The 24,145-nt window shown below is 45.9% G+C and overlaps 2 protein-coding genes across 7 annotated transcripts in view; one reads left to right on the forward strand and one right to left on the reverse strand.

Annotated features, from left to right (window-relative positions):
* Positions 1 to 13,577: 13,577 nt before the first annotated feature.
* MPV17L (MPV17 mitochondrial inner membrane protein like) lies at positions 13,578 to 19,698 on the reverse strand. Its single transcript, XM_065851181.2, has 4 exons — positions 19,144 to 19,698; positions 17,175 to 17,245; positions 15,937 to 15,966; positions 13,578 to 15,770 (listed from the first exon to the last, which is right to left on the reverse strand). The coding sequence occupies exons 1-4, from the start codon at positions 19,457 to 19,459 to the stop codon at positions 15,591 to 15,593; spliced, it is 597 nt and encodes a 198-aa protein (XP_065707253.1). The 5' UTR covers positions 19,460 to 19,698; the 3' UTR covers positions 13,578 to 15,590.
* Positions 19,699 to 21,364: 1,666 nt separating this feature from the next.
* The window catches only part of PDXDC1 (pyridoxal dependent decarboxylase domain containing 1), a 30,366-nt gene continuing 27,585 nt past the window's right edge, over positions 21,365 to 24,145 (forward strand). For 2 of the 6 annotated variants that reach the window (XM_065850533.2, XM_065850534.2), the window contains exon 1: positions 21,519 to 21,645. In XM_065850533.2, coding sequence (XP_065706605.2) covers positions 21,625 to 21,645 — 21 coding nt within the window. In that variant the 5' untranslated portion in view covers positions 21,519 to 21,624. The other 4 variants (XM_065850536.2, XM_065850535.2, XM_071815208.1 and 1 more) reach the window with 4 other exon arrangements.

Genomic DNA, 24,145 nt, shown 5'->3' on the forward strand with positions numbered 1-24,145 from the left:
TCATGCTCGGTCGGGTTTTGTCTTGTTCTGTATGGCTTAGTGGAGATCTGTCATTCTCTGTTGTGATCTGTCAGGATTTCTATGGCTCCGTGGGCCCTGTCGAGCTTTGTCAGGCACTGTGGGGCTTAGTCAGGCTCTGTCAATACCTGTCAGGCTCTGTCAGGCTTTGCTGGGATTTCTTACCCTTACTCAGGCTTTGTCGGGCTTTTGTGGGGTCTATCATGCTCTGCCAGGGCATGTCAGGGTTTGTAGGGCTCTGTCGGATTTTGTCGAGCCATGTTGGGTATTGTTGGGTGACTCTGTGCGTGAATGCATCTGTGCCTAGAAATGTTTGTCTGTCCACATGCCCACTCCATTCATGCTTAAGCTTGAGTTAGTGCACAGCTGTGCTGTTTGTTGGAAAGGTTCCATGAACATCTAGTTGCACAGTCCTGCATTTCCCATGTGGACAGATGCAAGGGAGCTCTGCTAGTAAAGGAACAAAGACAGTCGTAGGCAGTACCGATTGCTGCTCCACAGTACTTCTCTCCCATGGCAAACGCTTCACAGTCGGCCAAAGAAAGATGCTTAGCAGTTGATCTGCAACAGAAAGGGAACAGATGATGCCATAACAAGAAAGAACAGCAGAGCATCTCTTCACAAGCTTATCCCTGATAGAGAGGCTGAGGGCAAACACGTGTGCTTGTGTGAGAGCAAGTGCCCGAGAGGGCCCAACAGAACCTGACTGAGCCCAACAAGGTCCAACAGAGCCCGACAAGGCCCGACAGCGCCCAACAGAGCCCGACTGCGCTCGACAGAGCCTGACATTGCCCAACAGAGCCCCACAATACTCGACTGAACCCAACAGGGCTTGACAAGGCTCAACATAGCCCAACAAGGTTCGACAGAGCTCAGCAAGGCTTGACAGAGCCCAACAGAGCTTGACAGAGCCTGAAAGAGCCCGACAGAGCCTGACAGAGCCTGCGAAGTCATGACAGAGCCTGAAAGGGCCTGGCAGAGCCTGACAAGGCTTGAAAGGGTTTGACAGAGCCTGACAGAGCCCAACAGAGCCCGACAGAGCTTGACAGAGCTTGACAGAGTGTGACAAGGCCCAACAGAGCCTGAGAGAGTCTTTCAAACCCCGATAGGACTTGTCGAGTCTTGTTGGGCCTTGTCAGGCACTGTCGCACTCAGTCGGGCTCTGTCAGACTCTGTCGAGTTCAGTCAGGCCCTGTCAGGCCTCCTCAGGTTTTCTTGGGCTCTGTCAGGCTCTGCAGTCTCTGTCAGGCTCTGTCGGGGTCTGTCACTGTTTGTTGATCTCTGTTTTGCTTGGTCCACTCATTCAGACATTGTCAGGTTCTGTCAAGCTCTTCCGGGCTTTGTAGGTCTTTGTCAGGGTTTGTCGGTGTCTGTCGGTCCCTGCCGAGCACTGATGGGCTTTTTCAGGCTCTGTTGGGCCTTGTCAGGCTTTGTCCATCCCTGTCAGGTTTGCTGGGCTCTGTCAGGCTTTGTCAGGCTCCTCTGGTTCTGTCAGGCGTTGTTCAGCAAGGTGAAACTCTGTCCGGCTTTATTGGGCTCTGTCCTGCTCTGTCAGGCCCTGTCATGCTCTATCAAGTTTTGTCTTGCTCTGTATGGCTTAGTGGAGATCTGTCATTCTCTGTTGTGATCTGTCAGGATTTGTATGGCTCCGTGGGCCCTGTCGAGCTTTGTCAGGCACTGTGAGGCTTAGTCAGGCTCTGTCAATACCTGTCAGGCTCTGTCAGGCTTTGTCGGGCTTTCTTCCCTTATTCAGGCTTTGTCGGGTTCTGTCGGGCTTTTGTGGGGTCTATCATGCTCTGCCAGGGCATGTCAGGGTTTGTAGGGCTCTGTTGGATTTTGTTGAGCCCTGTTGGGTATTGTCAGGTGACCCTGTGCGTGAATGCATCTGTGCCTAGAAATGTTTGTCTGTCCACATGCCCACTCCATTCATGCTTAAGCTTGAGTTAGTGCACAGCTGTGCTGTTTGTTGGAAAGGTTCCATGAACATCTAGTTGCACAGTCCTGTGTTTCTCATGTGGACAGAAGCAAGGGAGCTCTGCTAGTAAAGGAACAAAGACAGTCGTAGGCAGTACTGACTGCTGCTCCATGGTACTTTTCTCCCATGACAAATGCTTCACAGTCGCCCGAGGAAAGACGCTTAGCAGTCGAACTACAAGAGAAACGAAACAGATGATGCCATAACAAGAAAGAACAGCAGAGCGTCTCTTCACAAGCTTGTCCCTGATAGAGAAGCTGAGGGCAAACACTTGTGTGCCTGCAGGAGAGCAAGTGCCCGACAGAGTCAAATAGAGCCTGACAAGGCCTGACAAGGATTGTCAGACACCAACAGGCCCAACAGAGCCTGACAAGGTCCGGCAGATCAGGGCAAAGCCCAACAGAGTCCGAACGGGCATGGCAGAGCCTGTCAAGGCCCAAAAGGGTTCGACAGAGCCCAGTAAGGCCCAACAGAGCAGGACAAGGCCTGACAGAGCTCAGCAGGGCCGAAAGAAACCCACCAGAGCTTGCCAAAGCCTGACAGTCTTTGCTGGGCCTTATCAGACCCTGTCATGCTCAGTCGGGCTCTGTTGGGCTCTGCAGGTCTCTGTCAGGCACTGATGAGCTCTGCTGAGCCCCGTCGGGCTCTCTCAGTCCTTGTTGGGCTCTGTTGGGCCTTGTCGAGCTTTGACAGGCTCTGTCAGGCTTAGTTGGACTCAGTCAATTCCTTTCATGTTCTGTTTGACTCTTTATAGTACTGTCTGGCCCTGTTAGGCTCTGTGGAGATCTGTGAGGCTCTGCCAAGCTGTGTCAGGCCCTGTCAGGCTCTGTAATGCTTTGTTGAGCTCTTCTTGTGTCTGTCGCACTTTGGCAGCCTCTGTCAGGTCCTGCCGGTCTCTATCAGTTGCTATCAGGCACTGTCAGTATTTGTCAAACCCTTTCAGGCTCTGTCGGGCCCTGTGAGACTGTACCGGGCTCTGTCAGGCTTTCTCAGGTTCTGTTGGGCTCTGTCAAGCTTTTTCAAAGTCTGTTGGGCTCTGTCTGGCTCTGTTGGGCCCTGTTGAGCTTTGTCAGGCACTGTTGGGCTTAGTCAGGCTCTGTCAATACCTGTCGGACTCTATCAGGCTTTGTTGGGCTCTTTTGATCCCTGTTGGACTCTGTCTGGCTTTGTGGGTTTCTGCTAGGCTTTCTCAGCATCTATCGGGCTCTGCCAGGCCATGTCACGATTTGTAGGTCTCTGTCAGATTTTGTCGAGCCCTGTTAGGTATGGTTGGGTGCCATGTAGGCTCCGTTTGGCCCTGTTGGGATTTTTCAAGCTTTGTTGGGTCTTGTCGGGCTCTGTAATGCTTTGTTGAGCTCTTTCGGGCTCTGTTGGACATTGTACAGCCCTATCAGGATCTCTCAGGCTCTGTCGGACTCTGTCGGGTTATCAGGCCCTGACGGGCTTTGTCAGGCCATGTCAAGCTCTGTTGGGCTCTGTCAGGCCCTGTCATGCTCTGTGAGGCTCTGCTGGGCTCTGTTTCGCTCTGTTGAGCCTTTTCAGGCTCTGTTGGGCACTGTCAGGCCTTCTCAGTCTCTGTCTGGCTCTGTCGGGCATTGTCGGGTTCTGTCAGGCTCTGTTGGTCCTTGTTGGGCTCTGTCAAGCTCTGTTGGACTCTGCAGGGCTCTATTGGGCCCTGCCAGGCTCTCTCAGGCCTTGTCAATATCTGTCAGGTTCTGTCAATCCTTGTCAGTCCATGTCAGGTTCTGTCAGGCCCAGTCGGGCCTTGTCAAGCTCTGTCAGGCTCTGTCGGGCCTTCTCAGGCTCTGTCAGGCTCTGTCAAGCCCTGTCAATCTCTGTCAGGCCTTGTCGGACTCTATCAGGCTCTTTCAGGCTCTTTTTGGCTCTGTCAGGCCCTTTTGGGCCTTCTCAGGCTCTGTCGGGCCCTGATGGGACCTGTCGGGTCTTGTCGGTTTCTGTCCGGTTCCACCAGTCTCTGTCGAACTCTGTTGGGCCCTGTCTGACTCTGTCAGGCCTTGTTGGGCCTTGTCATGCTTGGTTGGGCTCTGTCAGGCCTTGTTGGGCTCTATCAGGCTCTGTCAGGCTCTGTTGGACCTTGTTGCACTCTGTTGGGCACTGCTGGGTGTTGTCGGGCTCTGTCCAGCTCTGTCGGGCTCTGTCGGACCTTGTCGCACTCTGTTGGGCACTGTTGGGTCTTATCGGGCTCTGCCTGGCTCTGTCGGGCACTGTCAGGCCTTGTCAAGCCCTGTTGGGCCTTGTCGGGCTCTGTCAAAATTTGTCAGGCCTTGTCGGGCTCTGTTGGGCTCTGTCAGGTTCTGTCAGGTTTTGTCAGACCCTGTTGGGCCTTGTCGAGTTCTGTTAGGCTCTGTTGGGCTCTGTCGGTGTCTATTGGTACTTTTCAGGCTCTGTTGGGCTCTTTCTGGCTCTGGTAGGCCTTGTTGGGCTCTGTCGGAGCCTGTCGGGCCTTGTCGGGCTCTGCTGGTGTCTATTGGTACTTTTCAGGCTCTGTTGGGCTCTTTCTGGCTCTGGTAGGCCTTGTTGGGCTCTGTCGGAGCCTGTCGGGCCTTGTCGGGCTCTGTTGGGCCCTATAAGGCCTTGTCGGGCTCTGTTGGGCTTTCTCAGGCTCTGTCAGACTCTGTCGGGCCTTGTCAGACTCTGTTGGGCTCTGTCGGGTCTTCTTGGGCTCTGTCAGGCTCCGTCCAGCCTTTTCAAGGTCTGTTGGGCTCCATCAGGCATTGTCAAGCTCTGTCAGGCTCTTTCGGGCTCTGTCAGGTTCTTTCGGGCTCTGTCAGGCCCTGTCGGGCCTTATCGCGCTCTGTTGGGCTCTATCAGGCCCTGTCAGGCTTTATCGCGCTCTGTTGGGCTCTATCAGGCCCTGTCAGAGCTTGTAGGGTTCTGTCAGGCTCTATCAGTCGCTTTTGGGCCCTGTCAGGCTCTGTCGGGCTCTTTCAAGTCCTGTCAGGCTCTGTCAGGCCTTGTCGCACTCTGTTGGGCTCTGTCAAGCTCTGTGGGGCCCTGTTGGGCTCTGTCGGGCTCTATCGGGTTTTACCAGGCTCTGTCAGGCCCTGTCGGGCTTTTGCAAGCTTTGTCAGCCTCTGTCAGGCCCTGTCAGGCTCTGCTGAGCTCTGTTGGGATTTTTTGGGCTCTGTCAGGCTCTTGGGGCCTTTCGGGCTCTGTCAGGCTCTGTAGAGCTCTGCTGAGCTCTATCAGGCTCTGTTGGGCTCTGCAGGGCCCTGTGGGGTTCTGTCAAGCTCTGTCAGACTTTGCTGGGCCCCATCAGTCTCTGTCAGGCTCTGTCAGGCCTTGTCAGGTTTTGTAGAGCTTTTCAGATTCTGACAGGCTCTGTCAGCCTATGTCAGGCTCTGTTGGGCTTTTGCAAGCTTTTTCAGGCTCTGTCGGGCCCTGTCAAGCTCTGTTGGGATTTCTCGGGGTCTGTCAGGCTCTGTCGGGCTTCATTGGGCTTTGTTGGGCTCTGTCAGGTCCTGCCAGGCTCTGTCAGGCCCTGTCAGGCTTTGTAGAGCTTTGTTGGGCTCTGGCAGGCTTTGTCCAGCTTTGTAGAGCTTGTCAGATTCTGACAGGCTCTGTTAGGCTCTGGCAGGCCCTGTCGGGCTCTGTCGAGATCTGTCAGGATTTCTCGGGGTCTGTTGGGCTTTGTCAGGGTCTGTTGGGCTTTGTTGGGCTCTGTCAGGCTTTGTTGGGCTCTGTCGAACCATCTTGAGACCTGTCATGCTCTGTCGGTCCCTGTCGTGCTCTGTCAGGCTCTGCCGTGCTCTGTTGAGTTTTTTCCGGCTCTGTCAAGCTCTGTGGGGCCTTGCTGGGCTCTGATGGACTATTTTGTGCTCTGTTGGGTTTTAACAGGCTCTGTCAGGCTTTGTCAGGCTCTGTTGAGCTCTGTCGAGCTCTATCAGGCTTTGTTGGGCTCTGCAGGGCCATGTGGGGTTCTGTCAAGCTCTGTTGGACTTTGTCGGGCCCCATCAGTCTCTGTCGGACCCTGTTGGGCTCTGTCGGGCTTTGTTGGGCTCTTCAGGCTTTGTCGGGCTCTGTCGGGTTTTGTCGGGCTCTGTTGGGCTTTGTTGGGCTCTGTCAGGCTTTGTAGAGGTTTGTCGGTCTCTGGCGGACTCTGTTCGGGTTTGGCAGGCTCTGTCAAGCTCTGTTAGGTTCTGTCAGACTAACTGGACTGACACACATTGCTGCTATACTCATGAATAACTTTGTTTGGGGGTTGATTCACATGTTGGAGTAGATAAAACCTCTGCAACAGTTTTAAAATTGTAACACTGAAGATTTGTTATCACTTCTCTGTTTTTCTGAGAATTGCAATTAGCTAACAAATTAAAATGAATTGGACAATGTTTTAAGAGGTCTTCAGAGCTCTCTGGTCTTTCTCTCTCAGTTGTGTTGCCCAGGGATATGCTGTGATTTGAACACCAGGTGTGCTGGAAGAGCCCTTGTTGACTGCATAGTGCTCCATCCTCGCTGGTTTTGGCCTTCGAAGACGGAAGCCAAAGAGAGCTGTGAGTCTAGCAGAAGAGCTGGTGGCAGCGCTCTGCACAGCTGATTTTGGGTGACAGTGCAGCTGCCTGCTGGAGCGGGCTGGACTGATTCATAGAAGCAAGGAACACAAGTGGGGGAGGAAGATAAGAGCCCATCTGGGATCTGGATGAGAGATGGGCTCAGGGAAACAGGCTGATGAGGTAGAAGGGCCAATTTTTGGTGGATCTGAGGACTATTTCACTTCAATCCATCCCTACAAATTTTTTAGATAATTATAATCCAAATGCATTGTTTATAAGATAGAGGAATGATCCTAGAAATGATTGAATATTTAAAGCTCTGCATTCGTTAGTGTGGGAGAAAAACAATCACTAGCTAGAAACCTGGATGCAGGGAGTTTACTTACATAAAGCAAAGAATGTAAAAGGTGATTTATTCTAACTAGGAAGTTTTCACTTGCCCATTTTGAAAAAGTCACAAAATCCAGTAAGGGCCCAGTCCTTTTTTACTCAAGCAAAATCCCTAATGGTAGTACAGCTTGTAAATCAGCTGGGGAAAAATGGTCCTTGCTTTCAAGCTTCTCAAGCATCTTAGATATCTGAGCTTGAAGTTTTTAGAGCTCTCTTGCATTTATGGGCACATCTAGTGTATCAGAAGGGTTTTCTAAAGCTGCTTTGTGGGTCTGGGGTGGACTGAATTGAAGGTAAACATCAGGGTTGTTCTTTGTCTGACAGTACAATCATTCTAACAAAAAAATAACAGACTGCTAAAATTCTACTCAGGTTTTTCACTGATTTATCATTATAATAAAAACCTGCAACTCAGCTGATGAAACAAAATGCAATGAAGTGGATTATGCACAGTTATTTCATTTTGTATGTATAAATATTCAGATCCATATCTAGAAGGGACAGAAGGGACACTGTGATCATGTAAGTTGACTGCTTGCATAACACAGGTCATGTGACTTCTACGAACCTGTCCTATAATATTTTCTTAAACACCAAGTCTTGCTTAAGAACAATGTATGTGTTGGACCAGTTACTATAATTCCTTAACATTTCATGTCATGGTTGATTGTATGTCCTGTGAAAATGCCCCCTCTTGAATCTTCATCCCTCAGCTCCTGTGGTTCTCTGTAGTTCCAGATCCTCAGAATTTCCTTGGTTACTCCTGGTACCTCGCACATCCTCCAACCCTGCATCCCACAGGCTGTTTCATCAGCACAGGAGGAGCGTGGGGGTGTCAGCCTCCACACCTTCAGACTGCTGTGCTGCAGCCTCTGCCACCTCCAGGTCTCAATTGCCAGCCATATCCAGGTACAAAAATGTCCTGGCAGAGGTAAGAGGCTGTCATAACAGGATAAGAGGAAAATGTCTTTCTGATGACAAACCTTACAGTCAAACAGATTTTAAAAGGCTTCATGATGCTTCCTCCTCAGCATGATCCTCTGCAGCAGAGCTGCTGTGGGATGAATTACACTGAAGAATCTATACAAGCCCTTAACACGATCAGTTTGGTGTAGGGCACCATTCACAGAAAATAATGCCTGCAATAATGGGTTTTATCTGTGCTTGAAATTCAGCCAACTTGGGACTTCCTCAAAGACCCAGCTTTGTCTGACGGTGTGAGCAGCCATCAGAGTTCCTGGGTCATAGTGCAGTATGAGTTTGTCTGAGGAAAGGGGTCTTCTGGTATCATCAGTTCAAGTTCCCACAGAACATCAGGACTGTGTCATTCTATTTCTTACGCGTTTATATTATCACCGTCCCTAAAAGACATGCATTAGGACAGAGTAAATCAAAGAGTCATAATTAAATATGATCTATTTTTTAAAAAGGGGGATGGGATAGCTAAAAATCACAGGAAGATCCTTGATACAGAAAATACTTTCTTGTTGTAAGCTTCCGGCTTCACTTTTGTGCTGGGATCAAAGAGGTCTCAGAAGCTCATGGTTCTGCCATTCTGCACTTGAAAGATCTGCTGTAGCACAGCCTGTGCAGAATGAGGGCCTGGATCCATACACCAATGCAAGTCCTCATTACATTGTTCTCTTTTTTATGAATCCCACCTCATGTTTAGTTGGTGCCTTTTCCATATTTATTTCTTTATTTAGAATTACAGCCCTTCCCCATACTAACCATTCATTTTAAAATATTTTTAGGCTAAAGTAACCTAATAAATAATTCACAATAGTTGCAGTAAAGTAACTAGGATGTTGCTCCTTTTCCACAGCTACCCTACATCTCTGTCAGGATAGAAAAGAGCATCTGTAGCTTAAAAGCAGTGTCTGTTGTGAGCAGGTCAGGCATTCGAACGAGTTTGTTAAAAAGGCAAATGAGGTGCCTCAAATTTAATGTCATGAGTCTGAAGTATGACGGTGATTCAAATATTTGAGCATTTATAAGTATTTCTACCCAAACACCTATTAAATGATTTCTTATTCTGATTTTTAAACTTTTTAATAATGTTTCCATGAGAAATATTGTATGAATGTAGTGTTGGTTTCCATATGTCATTAACTGTTTGATCGAACATGCACCCAGACTATATATTCAATTTATTATTTCTGCAAAGCTGAATTTCTTGTAGAGCTATGGAAGCAAAAGATGAGCATTTAATGGCAAATTTTAGTGTGCCACTAATAATGTGTTAGATATTACATGCTTTGTAGTGTCTGGGTTAAACTATACTATTTTGTGTCCTAGGACACATTTTTCTAGGGAAATTTTATATTTTTTTAAATCCCTGAATATTGCTGCTTATTATTTAACTTGTGTGCAACAAATGTTAACTGGCAGCACTGGAGCTACAGCATCTGCCTATCTTCTATCCAAATTTGGAGATTCGTCCTGTGAAGTTAGGTCTGATCTAGCAAATATTTAGATAACTCTAAGGAGGAGGACTTAATTGTTTTTCTATCTCAAATCAAGACAGTCTTGCAGAAATGAGCTCCCAAAACACAGTCTACACTGGACATGGATTGTTAAACATTCGGCCAGTTTAAAACACGATTCGGTGAAACTGAACCGATAAATCAGTGGCCTGTGATCAGCTATGTCAAGTTTTTATGTGTCTGTGTTGGACAGTCAGGTCTGTAACTGTGCTGAGCCTATTTGTAAATGTTCCTGGGGGGTGAGCAATAGACACCACTGCAGCTGGCACAGTACGTGCCACTAATTTAGATTTATCTCACTTGTTTTCCGTATAGAAGGTCAGAAAGCACAGCACAAATTCAGGAGATGCAGTAGCAGACAAGACAGGGCACATACATCTGGTAGAAAGAGTAGAAACAACCTGCACAGACTGATGGCTGCAGTTGTGACCATGCCACAGATTTCAGACACATGCTTCTCTGATCTCTTCCTTCCAATTTTGTCCTAGTAAACTCCTTCTACATTCACTCTCCTTTTAAGGTACACATTTTACAGGAAAAAAAAAGCTGCTGTAGCATCTGTCAGATATGTTACTAATACCACGGGTGATGAAATCATCCATGTAAGAGTCTTATTTTTGGCATTTGGAGCCAACGCCAGTGCTATGACTGGACTGTCATGCAGGTGAATCACTATTGTGCAGGTGGCTTGTGTCTTAGTGACGGGTGGTGACAGCTACACAGAAAAATAGATGTACAATTTAGATGTTGAGATAAATTGGTCTGGGCCATTTTAGGAGACTCACAAACACAGCTGACAATAAGTAATATTTCAGTGTGTGTATGGGCAGGCCCATTTTAAAGTAATAAACACACCGTATAAAATTCGCAAACCCAGCAGCCTGCATCCCTCTCTCAGGGCCTGAGCCTCTTCTCATTTCACTTAGTCCAAAATGTAAAGGTGACTTTCTGTAAGTCTCCATTTCACCTACACAAGTTTGAATTTAACACAGAGAGCTCAAAACTGCTTACAAACTGTGAGGAACATGAAAAGCCTGTGTCAGCATCTCACTGATCTGCTACCTGCGCATCCCAACATCCATGCCCATCGCTGCTGTGGAGCACTGCGCTGCCTCCTTCACGAACTGGAGTTAGAATGTCACAGTCCTGAATTCTGAAAGGGTTTCTTTATGACTTGAATTTCTCTCCAGATTTGCCCTTCAGTGACAGAGAACCCACATTACATTGTTTTTTCAACTTCTGTCCCATAACAGTAAGCAAAACACTACGTATTACTACAAGCACATTCATTACTGTGTGATGACCATTATGAGCTAGATGTTGAACTAATGCAAAATCCTTTGGTGTTACTGGTGCATCATGGCAAATCAGCTGCAGCAAACAGTCTTGTTACATTCAGGTGTAAAAGTATGTGATGCATGAAATGGAAGTATAATAGCTGAACACCCTTTACTAGATAAGTAAAGGTGTTTTTTACTTCACAGAGAGATATAAGCAATGGTAAGATAAGAATACCACAGGCAACCAGGCTTTAAGAGGTAGATTCCTCCAGACCAGCATAAAACAAGGCAAAAGACTAGAGGTGGAAAAAGAATAATTCATCAAAAAGTTTATATTTTCTATTCTAAATATTTATGCAATGAGAAGAAGGCTCCTTTTCTGACAAATCAAATAAGTAATAGTGTGAGGCTTTATTCTTGTGCTCACACGCAGGAAGTGCACACCTTACTCATTGTGAGATATTTTATATACTGATTCCAGGCAAAAACGCTGTAACTTAATTTACCCTGCTGCCAAATTATATCATATAAAGGGATACACAATTCAGAAAGAAGCTGACACTTCCTCCACAGATAAAGGATTTCACATGGTGTGGAACTTTGTGTGCATGGTTTGTGAGTCCATCTGGGCCAGACACTCTATTTATCACAGTTTATGCATTTCACTTCTGTTGTAACTGGATGAAGTACAGTAACAGAACTGGGAGCACCACATTCCCCCTCTCCCTGTACCTCTGGTGACTGAACTACCTACAAGGCCATATAGCAGAGCTGTCCTTCACAACAGCGTTTCCCAACACTCCCCACATCTCATTAGTCTTTTCAAAAAACGGTAATTGTTACTAGTGTTGCACAGAGGGGAATAATGCATTTTACTGTATTCTTTGCAATAAAGTTTGTTTTTCTACCTGGATACATGGTACAAGTCTTTTGGGCACTGTCTCATTAATAAACTGCATAAAAAGGAAAGGCAGTGTTGTTGAGGGTTGGCGATGTTGAAGAGTACATGCAACACTCATACAGATACGTAATCTGCATTCTTCATTCTTGTTTAAAATGGATTACAGTAACTTTGATCATTGTGGACTGGCAATTGAATGTGAATTCTTAGTGCAACTGAAATAAGGTAGCACATACAGTCTCTGGCTGCTTAAGCATAGGAATATTAAGCAGAAACAAAAAAATATTATCTATGTGAGGCATATGTGAAACAGTCACCGGAATAAACCTTTATAGAGTTACTATCTACATTTCAAATTAGAGGTTGCACAGGAAAAAAGGGTTCTCAAATGAGCTTAAAGAATGATTTAGCAATGGGTTGATGGAGCTGAACCTACTGTACTTTATTCAAGGAATAAACAAAAACTTTATCAGTTTACCACTAAACACATTAATGAAGACTTTGCTTGCTGTACCAACTCTTCAAATCTTGTCAGAAAGGGAATTGTGGCAGTTGCACTTTCCCGCTCTGAGAACTGTTGTGGCAGTTGCACATTCCCCTCTGAGAACTGGAGCCTTCTATGGGGCAGTTAATGGCTCTTTTGTAGGACCCTGAGTCAGAGTTGACAGGGTCGTTAGCAGAGGAGGGGCCCAGAGAAGCTGAGACGCTTCTGGAATGCCCACAGCCAGATCTGATTAGACTATAAAACAAGGTTCCCACTGAAGATTCCCTGTGTGTGGTCTTCTCGGAGCAGCAGGTCTGCTGAGTCGGAGCCCTCCCCTTAGACTGGAACGCCATCTAAGGAAACTCCCCGGGATTTGGAGCGCCTCACCTCCTCATTTGGGTGAGTGATAATTTACTGGATATGTCCTTGACTAACCCAGGCAACTGATAGTTTACCCTGGAGTCAGAGGGCCCTGGTTTGTTTCTTGTGAGTGTGTGCATGCACACTGTGGATCCTCATTATTCTTATTTTGCTGCATCCCAATAATCTCCTCAACTGATAACCGAACCTTTATTTTATGTTATTGGAGTGCTAACTAATTGTATAAACCCTATTTCTAGTCGGTTTATTGGCTGCACTTTTCCGGCCAGTATAAAGTCTGTTTTGGAACTTGTTGTCCGCCTAAAACTGACTTTGGGGTGCCTCCGTGACAGGAATAATAATATCTTATTAGAATGCTAAGGCTAGATGGATTTAGATAGGTAATAAAATTTCATAAAAATACAGACATAATTTCTTCAGATTCTCTGTTATTTTTTAAGTCTTTAGATACCTTTCTAGAAGATGGCATGAGACTCAACATCACTGGTTTGATCCAGGAAAAAAATCTTTGCTCTGCATTACACAAGGATTCAGACTGAATGATCTCTTCTATCCCTGTTGGCCATGAAGTCTACGAAACAGACTTTTTCAATTTGAAACCTTTCCATAAAGCTTCCTCCTCCTTCTAAATATACAAGAAGCTACAGCATGGAAGGAAGGTGGTGTCTCTCTTCCAGCTGTGGAACACTTTACTCCTTCAGCCCCACATCCTCTGAACAAGTTCCCTTCCCCAGAGCATCCCACACAAACTTCAGTATGGACCTCAGATGGACCCCAGTGTTAACCTCTCCTCTCTTTAAAAGTTTTTGTATCTTTTTCCTGCCTGAATTCCTCAGCTCCTTCTGCAAAGGTATTAATCATCTAAACAGATACTTATATTATAGGTTTACCCCTTTTCAAAAAAAGAGAAATTAAATCCACTGGCTTCAGCATAAGGCTTTGAAGATGGGAGTTCTGTTCTGAATTTGTTCAGAAGGGGCAGATGACTTGTAACCAGCTTTTAAAGTGATTCAACAATCCCTGCTTATCTTTTACTCTGCTGCTGTGTTAAGGTCTATGACATCAAATCGAGCTTTTTGCTGCATGTAGTCCACAAAGATCCCATCAGAACTTCATATAAAACCTGGCTTTGTTTATACACACAATAGTTAGATAGCCAAAGAACAGCTTTAATGTTTCTTAAGCCTTTGCAAAAACACAGACATTTTTCACTCAACTTGAAAGTCATTATTTCAGTCAAATTCAAGTATTTCCTGCACATCTCACTGGGTTTGCACTAGCAGTAGAGGCAGTAGCACAAGCAGAAAGCATTGGCACTTCCAGCAGAAAACCAGAAGGATAGAGCTGCACAGATCTCAAAGGTCGTGCTATACAGAGAACTTAATGTATTGATACGGTAACAAACTACAGGCAGTTTAACCTTGACTGCAGTATGAAACTGGTTATTTTATGCTGTATTACTGGATGGTTGTTTCTGCTGTGAAAAAACGAGAGAGGCCTCCTGGTGAATTTTCCAAGCCTGGACAGATGTATTTTGCATACCAGTTAGCACAGGAAGTACATTTGCATAAAAGATTTGCAGCAGAAAAATACATTTTGAAATTCTCATTTTATCAGTTTCAGATTCTACATCTCCATAGCTCTCCAGAACAACATGAAGCTGGAACTGCACCTGAGGTAAATGTCTTCTCATCCCAGTTGCTCTCAGAGAGAACCCATGACGTGAAAATGTCACTGGAATACATGCCTAGTAGTCATTGCCAGCGTGTTCCCTCCCTTCTGAGCACCTACAGGACATAGAATTCTGTTCATCTTCCTGGAAATCTGTACATTCAGGGAGCAATAAGAACAGTGCAATTCCTTGAAATAGTCATAAAGTGCATATGACTTCTTGAAAGGGTGGTGGAGAGACATTAGGACAAGTCTTGCCCATCTTTTATTCTTTTATCCTTTTTTTTTAAGAAATTACTGAATTACTAGAAGAAGCAAACAAAAGTTTATATATGCGTCAAACAGGGTCAGACTAGATGACTTAAGCTGGACATCATCCAGAGGCCCTTTCCAACCTCAACAACTCCCTCAGCCTTTCCTCACACGGCAGATGCTCCACTCCCTTCAGCATCTTGGTGGCTGCGCTGGACTCTCTGCAGCAGTTCCCTGTCCTTCTGGAACTGAGGGGCCACAACTGGACACAATATTCCAGGTGTGGTCTCCCCAGGGTAGAGTAGAGGGGCAGGAGAACCTCTCTGACCTACTGACCACCCCCTTATAACCCACTCCAGGTACCAGTGGCCTTCCTGGCCACAAGGGCCCAGTGCTGGCTCATGGTCACCCTGCTGTCCCCTGGACCCCCAGGTCCTTTTCCCCTACACTACTCTATAACAGGTCGTTCCCCAACTTATACTGGAACCAGAGGACAGGTCCAGCACAAGTTCAGCACAGTATTTGCTGAGTTGCTGTCATGCAGGAGCTGCATACAACAGATGATTTCCCCAACTGTGAATATGCAGCATCCACTCTGAGGAACTCCGACCCAAGTTAATTACCTTCATTCTCCCAGATAAGACAAAAGAGGTGCCAATGTATTTCAGGCTTGTACATCCTACGAAATATTTCATTTGCCATATAGGTTTTCATGTAGAACAAAGTAAGTTTGCCCCTATAGAGACGTGGTCCCTACAAACACAGGACTTCTGTTTTCTCTGAATAAAATAGATTCAATGCCACTTTTTAGATAAGAAAACCATTATTTTTTTTTTCTGCAAAAACAATCTTGCACTGATAACAATTGTGAAGTCCAACAACTGATGATTTAATACTCTATTCCTCTTTTTCTAGCAATTACAAGTTGCTTGAAAATTAAATTACAGTTAATACTTCTCCCCAGTGAGGCAGTCTGACATGATGTGCAAATGCTTGCACTGCCCTGTAAGTTGGTTGGTCCCAGAAGAGATGGGCTGGCAGCATGAAAATAATTAAATGGCAATAAACAATTGGCCTCTTTTACGAAAAACAGACAGGCACAAACATAAACTGTTCCACTGCTTATACTAACCAACAAATGTTGAGATGTTGAGATGACTAAACACAGCAATGAGGCTGCAGGGTGGGTTTACTGACTTCCATAAACTTAATTTAACAAGTGTTCAGAACTAAAGTTCTTATTTCTCTGATGATTCTTCATCTGCATTGAGCTTCTCTCTTTGGAGCCACATCAAGGCTGACTTTGCTGTGCCATCTCCGCTCTGCTGGGAAAAGCAAAGGAAGGTGGCCCAGACAAAGCCACAGAGCCCAGAGTAAGCTGTTCGCAGGTGAACGGGCACCAAAAGGAAGTTGGACAGCTGCAGTGGAAGGAGAGAGAGCTCGGTTAGTGCTCCAGGTATGGTCTGGTCTGCCACCTACACACCCAGCACCTCCATGGACCTTTCACTGGGTTCGATACACCAGGAATGCATCGGACCAGAGTGTATGAGGAAGAAAGGCTCGCTGAGCTACCCTAAAACTCACCTGCACAAAAGGCCAGTACATCAGTCCCGTCTGAAATGAAAATGAACCATTTGTTATTCTTACGGGCTTGAACCACAAAGATTCATCTTTTCTTACCACATTTAGCAAAGGCTAAAACATATTTCAGTGAAGTTAATAAAAACTCTTCAAATATAAGTCAAGTTGCTTAACTTACAGGCTGCACTATTAAACTTCTAATCATTGTCATGAGCCGCTCTGCTAGGAGTTTCTCAAATGCATTATTCTAACTCATTTTAAATACAAAACTCTAAGCGCAGTTAAGCCTTCCTAGTAACCTGACATCAGATACATAACCACATTTACCAGATGAGTGAACAAATGTTTAAACATGTGAACATCTGTTCAAGTCATGAATGAAAAATACCACTGAACACTATTTATCTCACACTTGCAATGCTCCTTCCAGTTACTCATACATGTAAGACCTTTTTGCAAAAAATAATGGATAATTTACTCATAGAACATAAGGTCAATAGAAACCTTATCTTTTGATAGGATATAGTGGGCACTGTTTTTAGAATGTTCCTCCTTAGGAATAAAAATAATCCTTTTCTATCCTACCTATATTGTTCCACAGTGTGAAGAAAAATCTACATTACATCAGTTTCTCCTTCTAGTATATTTTTTCCTCTAATCTATATTTCTTCTTGTGCCTGAGAAATCTTTACAGTTCTTAATTTGCTCAGCTCTGACATAGCACAGATTTTTTTTTCCTGTAGATGTAGAAATGCAAACCAGTTATTTTTACCAAAGTCTTCTTAAAACAAGGAATTGTGTTTCTGAAAGTGAGAAGACTGTCACTGAAAAGTACAAGCTGAAAATTACTCCTAAAAAAGATATCTCCGTAACTAATGGTTTTAACAGGTTTTCACAAAGGTGCCGTCAACAGCATTGCTACCTAAACAGTTGTGTATGGGTACTTCTTAAGATAAAATATAGTACAATCTTAACCAAGGTTGTACTGCAGGATTCTCATTCAAACAGAGCCAGGTGTTCTGTACATAAACATCACACATTTTTAAATGGCATCATTCCACCCATCTGGCAGTAGTGCCTGCTGCAGCCTGCCCTGACTTCAGATGACTGCTGGTACTTCAGCTTCCTACACATAACCAAATAACGAAGTAAGAGAAAGGCTGTTGGAGGAAGGAATATTTCAAATATTTTATCCTTTTTTTTTTTTCTTATTTAGGAGATAAACAAATTGCTTGCCTCACCTTATAAGTATTCCAAAATTTCTTTCTACAGTCTGCAAAGATGTCTTCTTTCTTCTGAAGGATGCTCATACCTAGTGACAAAATATTTACAACAGTCAGAAAAACTGCAAAAATGAAATGTTCACTTTTTTGAAAGATTGCTGCAGCTCTTCTCAAAATATAGCTTTGAAAGAAAAGCTGGTATCATTACAAAGTTAAAATACCACTCTGGCTACCTAATAGTGCTCCATCATCTCTCCTCACCATTTCCTGGGCTCTCTCACGGTTGGCACTGCAGATCAGCTGAATACCCAGTACAGATGGTATATCAGATCTGTTCCATGGCCATGGAATACTGTTACCAGTGCTCAGGCAGTGGAAAACATCTGGTCAAAGTACCTGTTACATCCATGAGATACACAGAATAAGACATTCTACACATTGCTGAATTGCCAGAAGTGGCTCAGACCCTTGAAGGAGTTTAAGTGCCTATAGACCACTAAAGACAGCGGAAAGGGGCACCTATTTTTTCTTTTTTTAATTTTGGCCATAATCAACATATTATTTTTTTACCTTCCCAAATATCGACATCAAACTCTAGAATTGACATCAGAACAATTTCAAAACCTACTTGCTTAACTCTCCCCATACAGCATTCCAAAATTTTACATAAATTTTAGTTGATCTGAACTCCTTTTGGTTCTAGGAATACACAACCTCACAACAGGCTCCCACAATTACACCCAAGATCAAAAGAAAAGTGGTATGACATATTAGACACATGCAAACTGGAAATAAATTAACTGAATTAATTTCCATCACACGAAATATCATTTAAAGGGTTCAAAATAATAAACCTTTAAATGGTGTTTCATGTGATGAAAATCCTCAGGTGTCAAATTAAGACTACATCTTTCTGAGAGACACACAGCTCTTCAAAGATCACCCACCTCAGTTGGAAGATGTGACCTACATTAAGCAAAAGTACCAGACAACATGGTTTAATGAATCAATCTAAAATCAAAAGTGCATAACAAAGGCCCAAAGTTGCTTGGTCCAACTGAGGTATCTTTCTAGATATTTACACTCCATGAGGTTACCACCGTCTCTCAGCAGATACATTATTTTGCTATTACACCATACCACGACTCAGTTTAGAAATTTTTACTGTTCCTTTTGTGGTCCTTCAAATCCTTCTGGTGTTTGGGCAACTCTCTTACAGTCTGACACAGGCAGATAGGGGTTTGAGAGTAAATATCTGATGTTTGACTGCTTCCTTTGCTTCATTTCTCTTCAATCACCAACTGAATGATTTCCCTGTCAGGGTCATAAAACGCAGATCTCCCGAGGCCAGGCAGAGTGCCCAGCTTGCTCTTCTTCACAGGAAGTTTAAATTAAATGAGAGTTTTGTTTCACACTAGTCGCACCTATTATTTTTCTTATTCCCTCATGTTTATTTTTGAAATCGATACCAGTTTTCTCTAAAGTCTCTTCTTATTCATTAGCCTATATACTAATAGCAGTATGCTGTATTTCTACATATCCACACAGCAGAGGACGGTACAGTTTATTTGCTGAACAATTTCCTGACACGTGCAGCGGCTTGTGTTTTGGCAACGAGACAGCTGATGTTGAGAACAGAGCAGAGCAATTCCAGCAGACACGACTGGCACAATCCTCGGAAGGTGCTTTGAATACGTGCAACTAACGACAAGCCCCGGGGCGCTGCGGAGGTGTCCGAGCCCGCTGCCGGCGGTGCTGCGGCGGCTCCCCAGAGCACCCCGAGCCCGCGGGCCGCCCGGCCCCGCACCGGCGGGCTCCGGCTGCGGGAGTCGGCTCTCGGCGAGCCCGGCGCGGAGATCACACAACCGCCCCATCCCATTCGGAGTGAAAAGCCCCGCTTTCGGTGCGCGCTCTCAGGACTGCACCCAGCTTGCGTGCGCCGGGGTTCCCCGATCGACGTCACGGCGATGGCGGTGCCCGCACTCACCTGTGTAGAAGCCGAAGACGGCGGCGGGGGCACCGAGCACCTGGTCGCAGAGCACCTTGCCGAGCACAGCGGCCAGGCGGCGGCCGGGCAGCGCCCGCTCCAGCGCCCGCAGCCAGAGGTAGCTGAAGTTGCCGTGGAAGGCGAGGGCCAGCAGCGCCACCCGCCGCGTCTGCGCCCAGTCGGGCGGCTGCCCGCCCCGCCGTCGCCGCCACAGCTGCTGCGCCGCGTCCCCCGCCGTGAAGAGCCCCCCGTAGAGCAGCACGTTGCAGAGCCAAGGGAAGCGGCGCACCCCAGCGCGGAGCAGCGCCCCGGCCATCGCCCGCCGCCTCTTCCGACTCCTCCTCGCGGGCCCGCCCGCCGCCGTGCCGGTGCCGGCGCCGCCCTCGCTGTCTTTGTGGTCCCCCCGCCCCTCAGGGCTGCACCTGCCGAGGGGCCATCTCCGCCCGGCCTGTCCCTGCCCGGGAAGGCCGACACCCTCCGGCCGGCCCTGTGCTCGGCCGGGAGCGCTGGGCACCCGGGCTTCGGTTCGAGTGACTATGAGTTCACTAGGAGGAAGGAGGTCACTGTGTCTCCTGGGCGTTGGTCTAGATGCACCGTGCAGTATTGCTGCAACAATTAAGTGAAGACTGGGCACTGTTTGCTTATTATTTTTTTAATTATTTCCTTGTTGCTTGCTTATATGAGCAGCTGAGCACCTTATGGCTTTTTCTTTTCGATTTTGCTGTTGTTTTGCAGCTGATGTACGCCTGCAGTTCCTGGACTTCACACTCTGCTATTGTGACAATTGAAGGAGAAAGCTGGCAGTGATGTATGTTTATTCAAGGGACTTGTGTACACAGCTCTGTACACACAGACCCATTTCCACAAAGCGGATGTGAGATTACAGCTGCGGAGCTTGCGTGCTGCCTTGGCCATGGAGCACCTCTGAGAGCTTCCTCTTGGTCCTGGCAACAGGCCCAGACTGGACCTAGAGAACCATAGGAGGTAGTAGTTCAGTCTGTGTCCTCATAGTAACTGAAATTAATGTATTTGAAACTATTGTGAAATCTTGCAGGAATTGCTATAAATAGGGATGGATGGCTTGTAGATTGAAATATATTTTAATCACAAAGTAGTGATAGAGGGAAATAACTAACACTTTAAGGGTGCCTAGTTTAGAGCTTTATGTAACCAATTATGTCAAGAAAAATCAGAACCTCATTGAATGCCAAGATAAGAAATTTTACAGCACCTAGATGTAAACTTGAGGAGGCGAGATAATGAAGATTTACAGCAAAAAGAGGGGAACCAGTCTGATTTCAATCGACTTGGCAGCTTGGGTTCCAGCCCATTCAACATAATGAGTAAAAAGTTCGCTGTGACGAAGCTGAAGGAACCTTCACCCAAAGACCCCTTCTCAAGACCACCAGGTGGCACTGCGCAGGCACAACACGGAGGGGTCGAGACGATGGAAATGATTACGTGAGGCTCATTTTAATAAGAAGCGGGGAAAGGTTATGAATATGTATAGGTGTTCCTGGGGTTATTATGAATATGTAACACCTTACTGTATTTAAACACAACTCTTATTGTTAGAAGGCGCACATGAATGGTGGAATGATCCCCTTCGTGCCTGATGTCAAATGAACATATCTGCTTTATAACCTTGCAAGTTGTAAAGTTTTATGACTTTATAGGTTGTAAAGTTGTTTCCATGCGTCAGTAGAGCAAGCTGCCCAGCACTCGAGAGACGCTGTGTTGTGTCCATGAGCTATCCTTACCAGCTTGTCATCCAAACACATAGACACGGCCGTGGGAGAAAAAGAACATCAGTGATCTCTGCAAGTTGTGCTCTTAAATAACATTAAAAAAAAAAAAAAGTACCGCAAAATAGCTCCTGTTTGAAAGAACAGAAATAAAGCTCTGCAAAACAGGATTTGGCTGTCTGGGGACCGCCTGTCCAAAGGGTTTTGGTGCCCCTGGAACAAGCCCGTGTAGGCCGAGCTGACAACACCGGGGAGGCAGCAGAAAGGCTTGTGAAGGCCGGAGACGGGTACTGGGCTGCACGACCTGCAGCTGCAGGGATTCGAACCAATGGCCAAGCCACCGCGGCGCAGCCCTCGCTCCCCGAGGACGAGTCGGTGGCGGCCGAGGCCGCCCTCACTGCGCAGGCGGCAGTGCCTGTCATCCCCCATGTCGTTCTCCAGGACTGTTCCACCAGCTGGAGCGGGGGCGCGGGAAGCGGCAGCGGGCTGCGCGCTTCCCAGCCCGTGCCGTCCCGGCGCGCGGCTCCGCCGCCCCTCCCGCAGTGTCACTGCCCCGATCCCTCCCCGCCCGCCTGCCGCGGTGGTCTGGGCCGCGCCGCGGGGCGGGCCCGCCGTCGTTCCCTAGGTGAGCGCGTGCCCCGCCTTTCCCGCTGCCGCCTCGTCAGCGTTGCCAGCGTGGAGCTGCCGGGGCGGAAGTGCCGGGGGGGGGGCGGTGCGCACCGGGAGCCCGCCGGTCATGGACGTCTCGATGGAGAAGGTCTGCGGGGCGCGCTGGGGCTGGGGGGCCTGGGGTACCTGCGGGCGGAGGCGGGGTGGGCCCTGAGGAGCGAGCGGGCCCTGGGGGTCACGGTGGAGCAGCGCCCCTGGGCTCAGGTGAGGGGGCCGGGGCTCCAGCCCGCCGCGCGGGCTTGTTCCACCACGTCTGAGTCGACTTTACCTCATGAAGCCCCGAGTGAGTGGCTGCACCCCTCCCGCGCCCCCTCTCGCGGGGCTCGGCGGCGCTGTGAACGCCGACTGCTTCTAGAAAAAGTCTGAACAACTCTCAGGAAATGTTTTAGGAATGGCTTGGTTTGTTTGTTTGTTTTCTTGAAAAGAAGATGGAGCTTGTTTCCTGGGAATGTTAGCAGGATAGTAGAGAAAATATTTTACCTTCTTTTTGCGTTTTATACTGAAGGTGTTTGCGGCCCTGTGTTTGCTTTCTTCTGTCCAGTGTACTGTACAAAGCATATTTTAATTGTGTAATATCTTAAGTGACGAAACGTATTTTGCCTTTGTCAGTGTCAGTCGGTCAGAATCTGGTAGGTGGATTTGTGCCGGTGCTGTGCTGCAGGTCACCTGGCCTGGGCGTGCGGGTGCAATAATGGCTGCTCGCACACCCGGTACGGTGTGGCTCCCAGGGCACGATACATTTGAAATAATTTATACTTCACACGCTTAAGAGACACTAATACATGCCTCCCTTTGCATCATTTACCAAACACAGCATGCTCAGTTTTATGTAACATTTGGAATTGGCCAGAGAAGTTGGAATGGGATGTGCTCTAGTAAAATGAATAGTAACGAAATCCAGGAGGTGTCTGTCTAATGTGGCAAATGAGTTGGTAGCAGAATGATTTGTTATGTTCCAATTCACGTGAAGAATACTGAGAGTATTTGGTTGCCTTTAAAAACTTCAGTTCTTTACTAGTGCTGACAAAAGTTACAGTGACTGCTGCTTGCTCTGAAAAGTTTTAGTTATTTAAGTAAAACTTAATGGAATATACTGGTTTGGAATGTCGTCCTTTATCAACTGGACTCAAGCAGAATAATGGTATGATACGCTATTATTTAAAGAAGGCACGTTAGTACAGGGCAAGTGATTGTCCTGTAATACTGACAAAGTCCTTGTGAACTTTGACGGGATCATCATAAGAAGCAATAAAAATACTGTGTAAGAATTAAATATCTAGATTTCTTAATACAATAAAAGTCCATGTTTTTGTTATTGATATTCTTGATGTAAGGAATGGTCTATAATGGTGAGGGCCCTATGAAAACTTGCCTGCCTGATTTTTTTCAATATATACAAATAAATAGATGTGTCTAAAGAGTTATTTTTTGTTTTATTTCCTCTTGTTTCTCATGGCTTTTTTGGCCACGTATGATAAAAACTGTAGTCCTCTGTATAATAATATACCATGATACAATTAATGTCTTTTAGTCACTAAAAAGTTAGTGTCCTCCTGAAATAGTTTTTGGTTAAGACAGTACAATCAGCACTTTATTTAGCCTTGAGCATGATCTATAATAAGTCTTCTCCCTAAATAAATTTGAAGTTCATCCAAGTTGAGGTGTTTATCCTCAGAGAATGTGCATCCACTTACCTTGTGCTTATTTAAGCATTATCATAATGTATCTGAGAGTGTCTATTATTTTAACCTTGGGTTCTCTTCTCCTCAGTTATTTATACATGTAGTTTATTGAGATGTACTTTTAAACTTGTATTAAAATTCACCAAAATTTTGTGGTTTTCATAACAAAAAAGGCATTTTGGTGGAATCAGCTAATTAGCAGTAATGCATGGTGACACTGAATGACTGCAGCCGTTAGGTTCTTGCAAATGGAAAAAACACTTTTTAGCAGATGAGAAACTTCTTGAGAATTGTAAACATCGGTATAATATAATGAGGAAAACCGTTGTAGAATCGGATACACAGATGTGCACATCAACAATCTTATAGCTTGATCTTGCAAATTATCTTTATCAAGACCAATGTTTTGGGTTTTATAATGTATGAATATTGTGTGTCTGAAGTCGTATAATTAGAATGAATTTTATGTGAAATCCAGAAGGCTTTTTTGGGGTGAACTTCAAATTTAAGTTCTTGTGTGAACCTGTGTTAAATTTCACAAGTCTGGCAAACAGATCTGTGACTTTTTTTTTTTTTTTTTTAATTCCTCTTCTCTATCTATATTTTGATAGACATGACCAAACTGCTGAAGGATTTTAACATTTTAAGTTTCAAATTAGGTGACTTTGTCAAGGTAAAACAGGGTGAATTCTTTCCTTGTAACTGCTTGCTGTCTCTAAAGCAGTGTTTTCCCTAAACATGACAAAACTGGTTTGGTTTCTTGCTCAGCCTGTGCCTTTTGTCTTTTATTACTGCATTGATTAGCACAACATCCTGGTAACTTGATGGAACAGTCAGATTCAACAGCTGACCTGTGTGTGAATCCTGGTGTATGCTGGGGAAGTGTTAAAGATTAAAAGCAAATAC

This window comes from Patagioenas fasciata, chromosome 15, assembly GCF_037038585.1.
Source record: "Patagioenas fasciata isolate bPatFas1 chromosome 15, bPatFas1.hap1, whole genome shotgun sequence".
In the NCBI taxonomy this organism is placed as follows: domain Eukaryota; kingdom Metazoa; phylum Chordata; class Aves; order Columbiformes; family Columbidae; genus Patagioenas; species Patagioenas fasciata.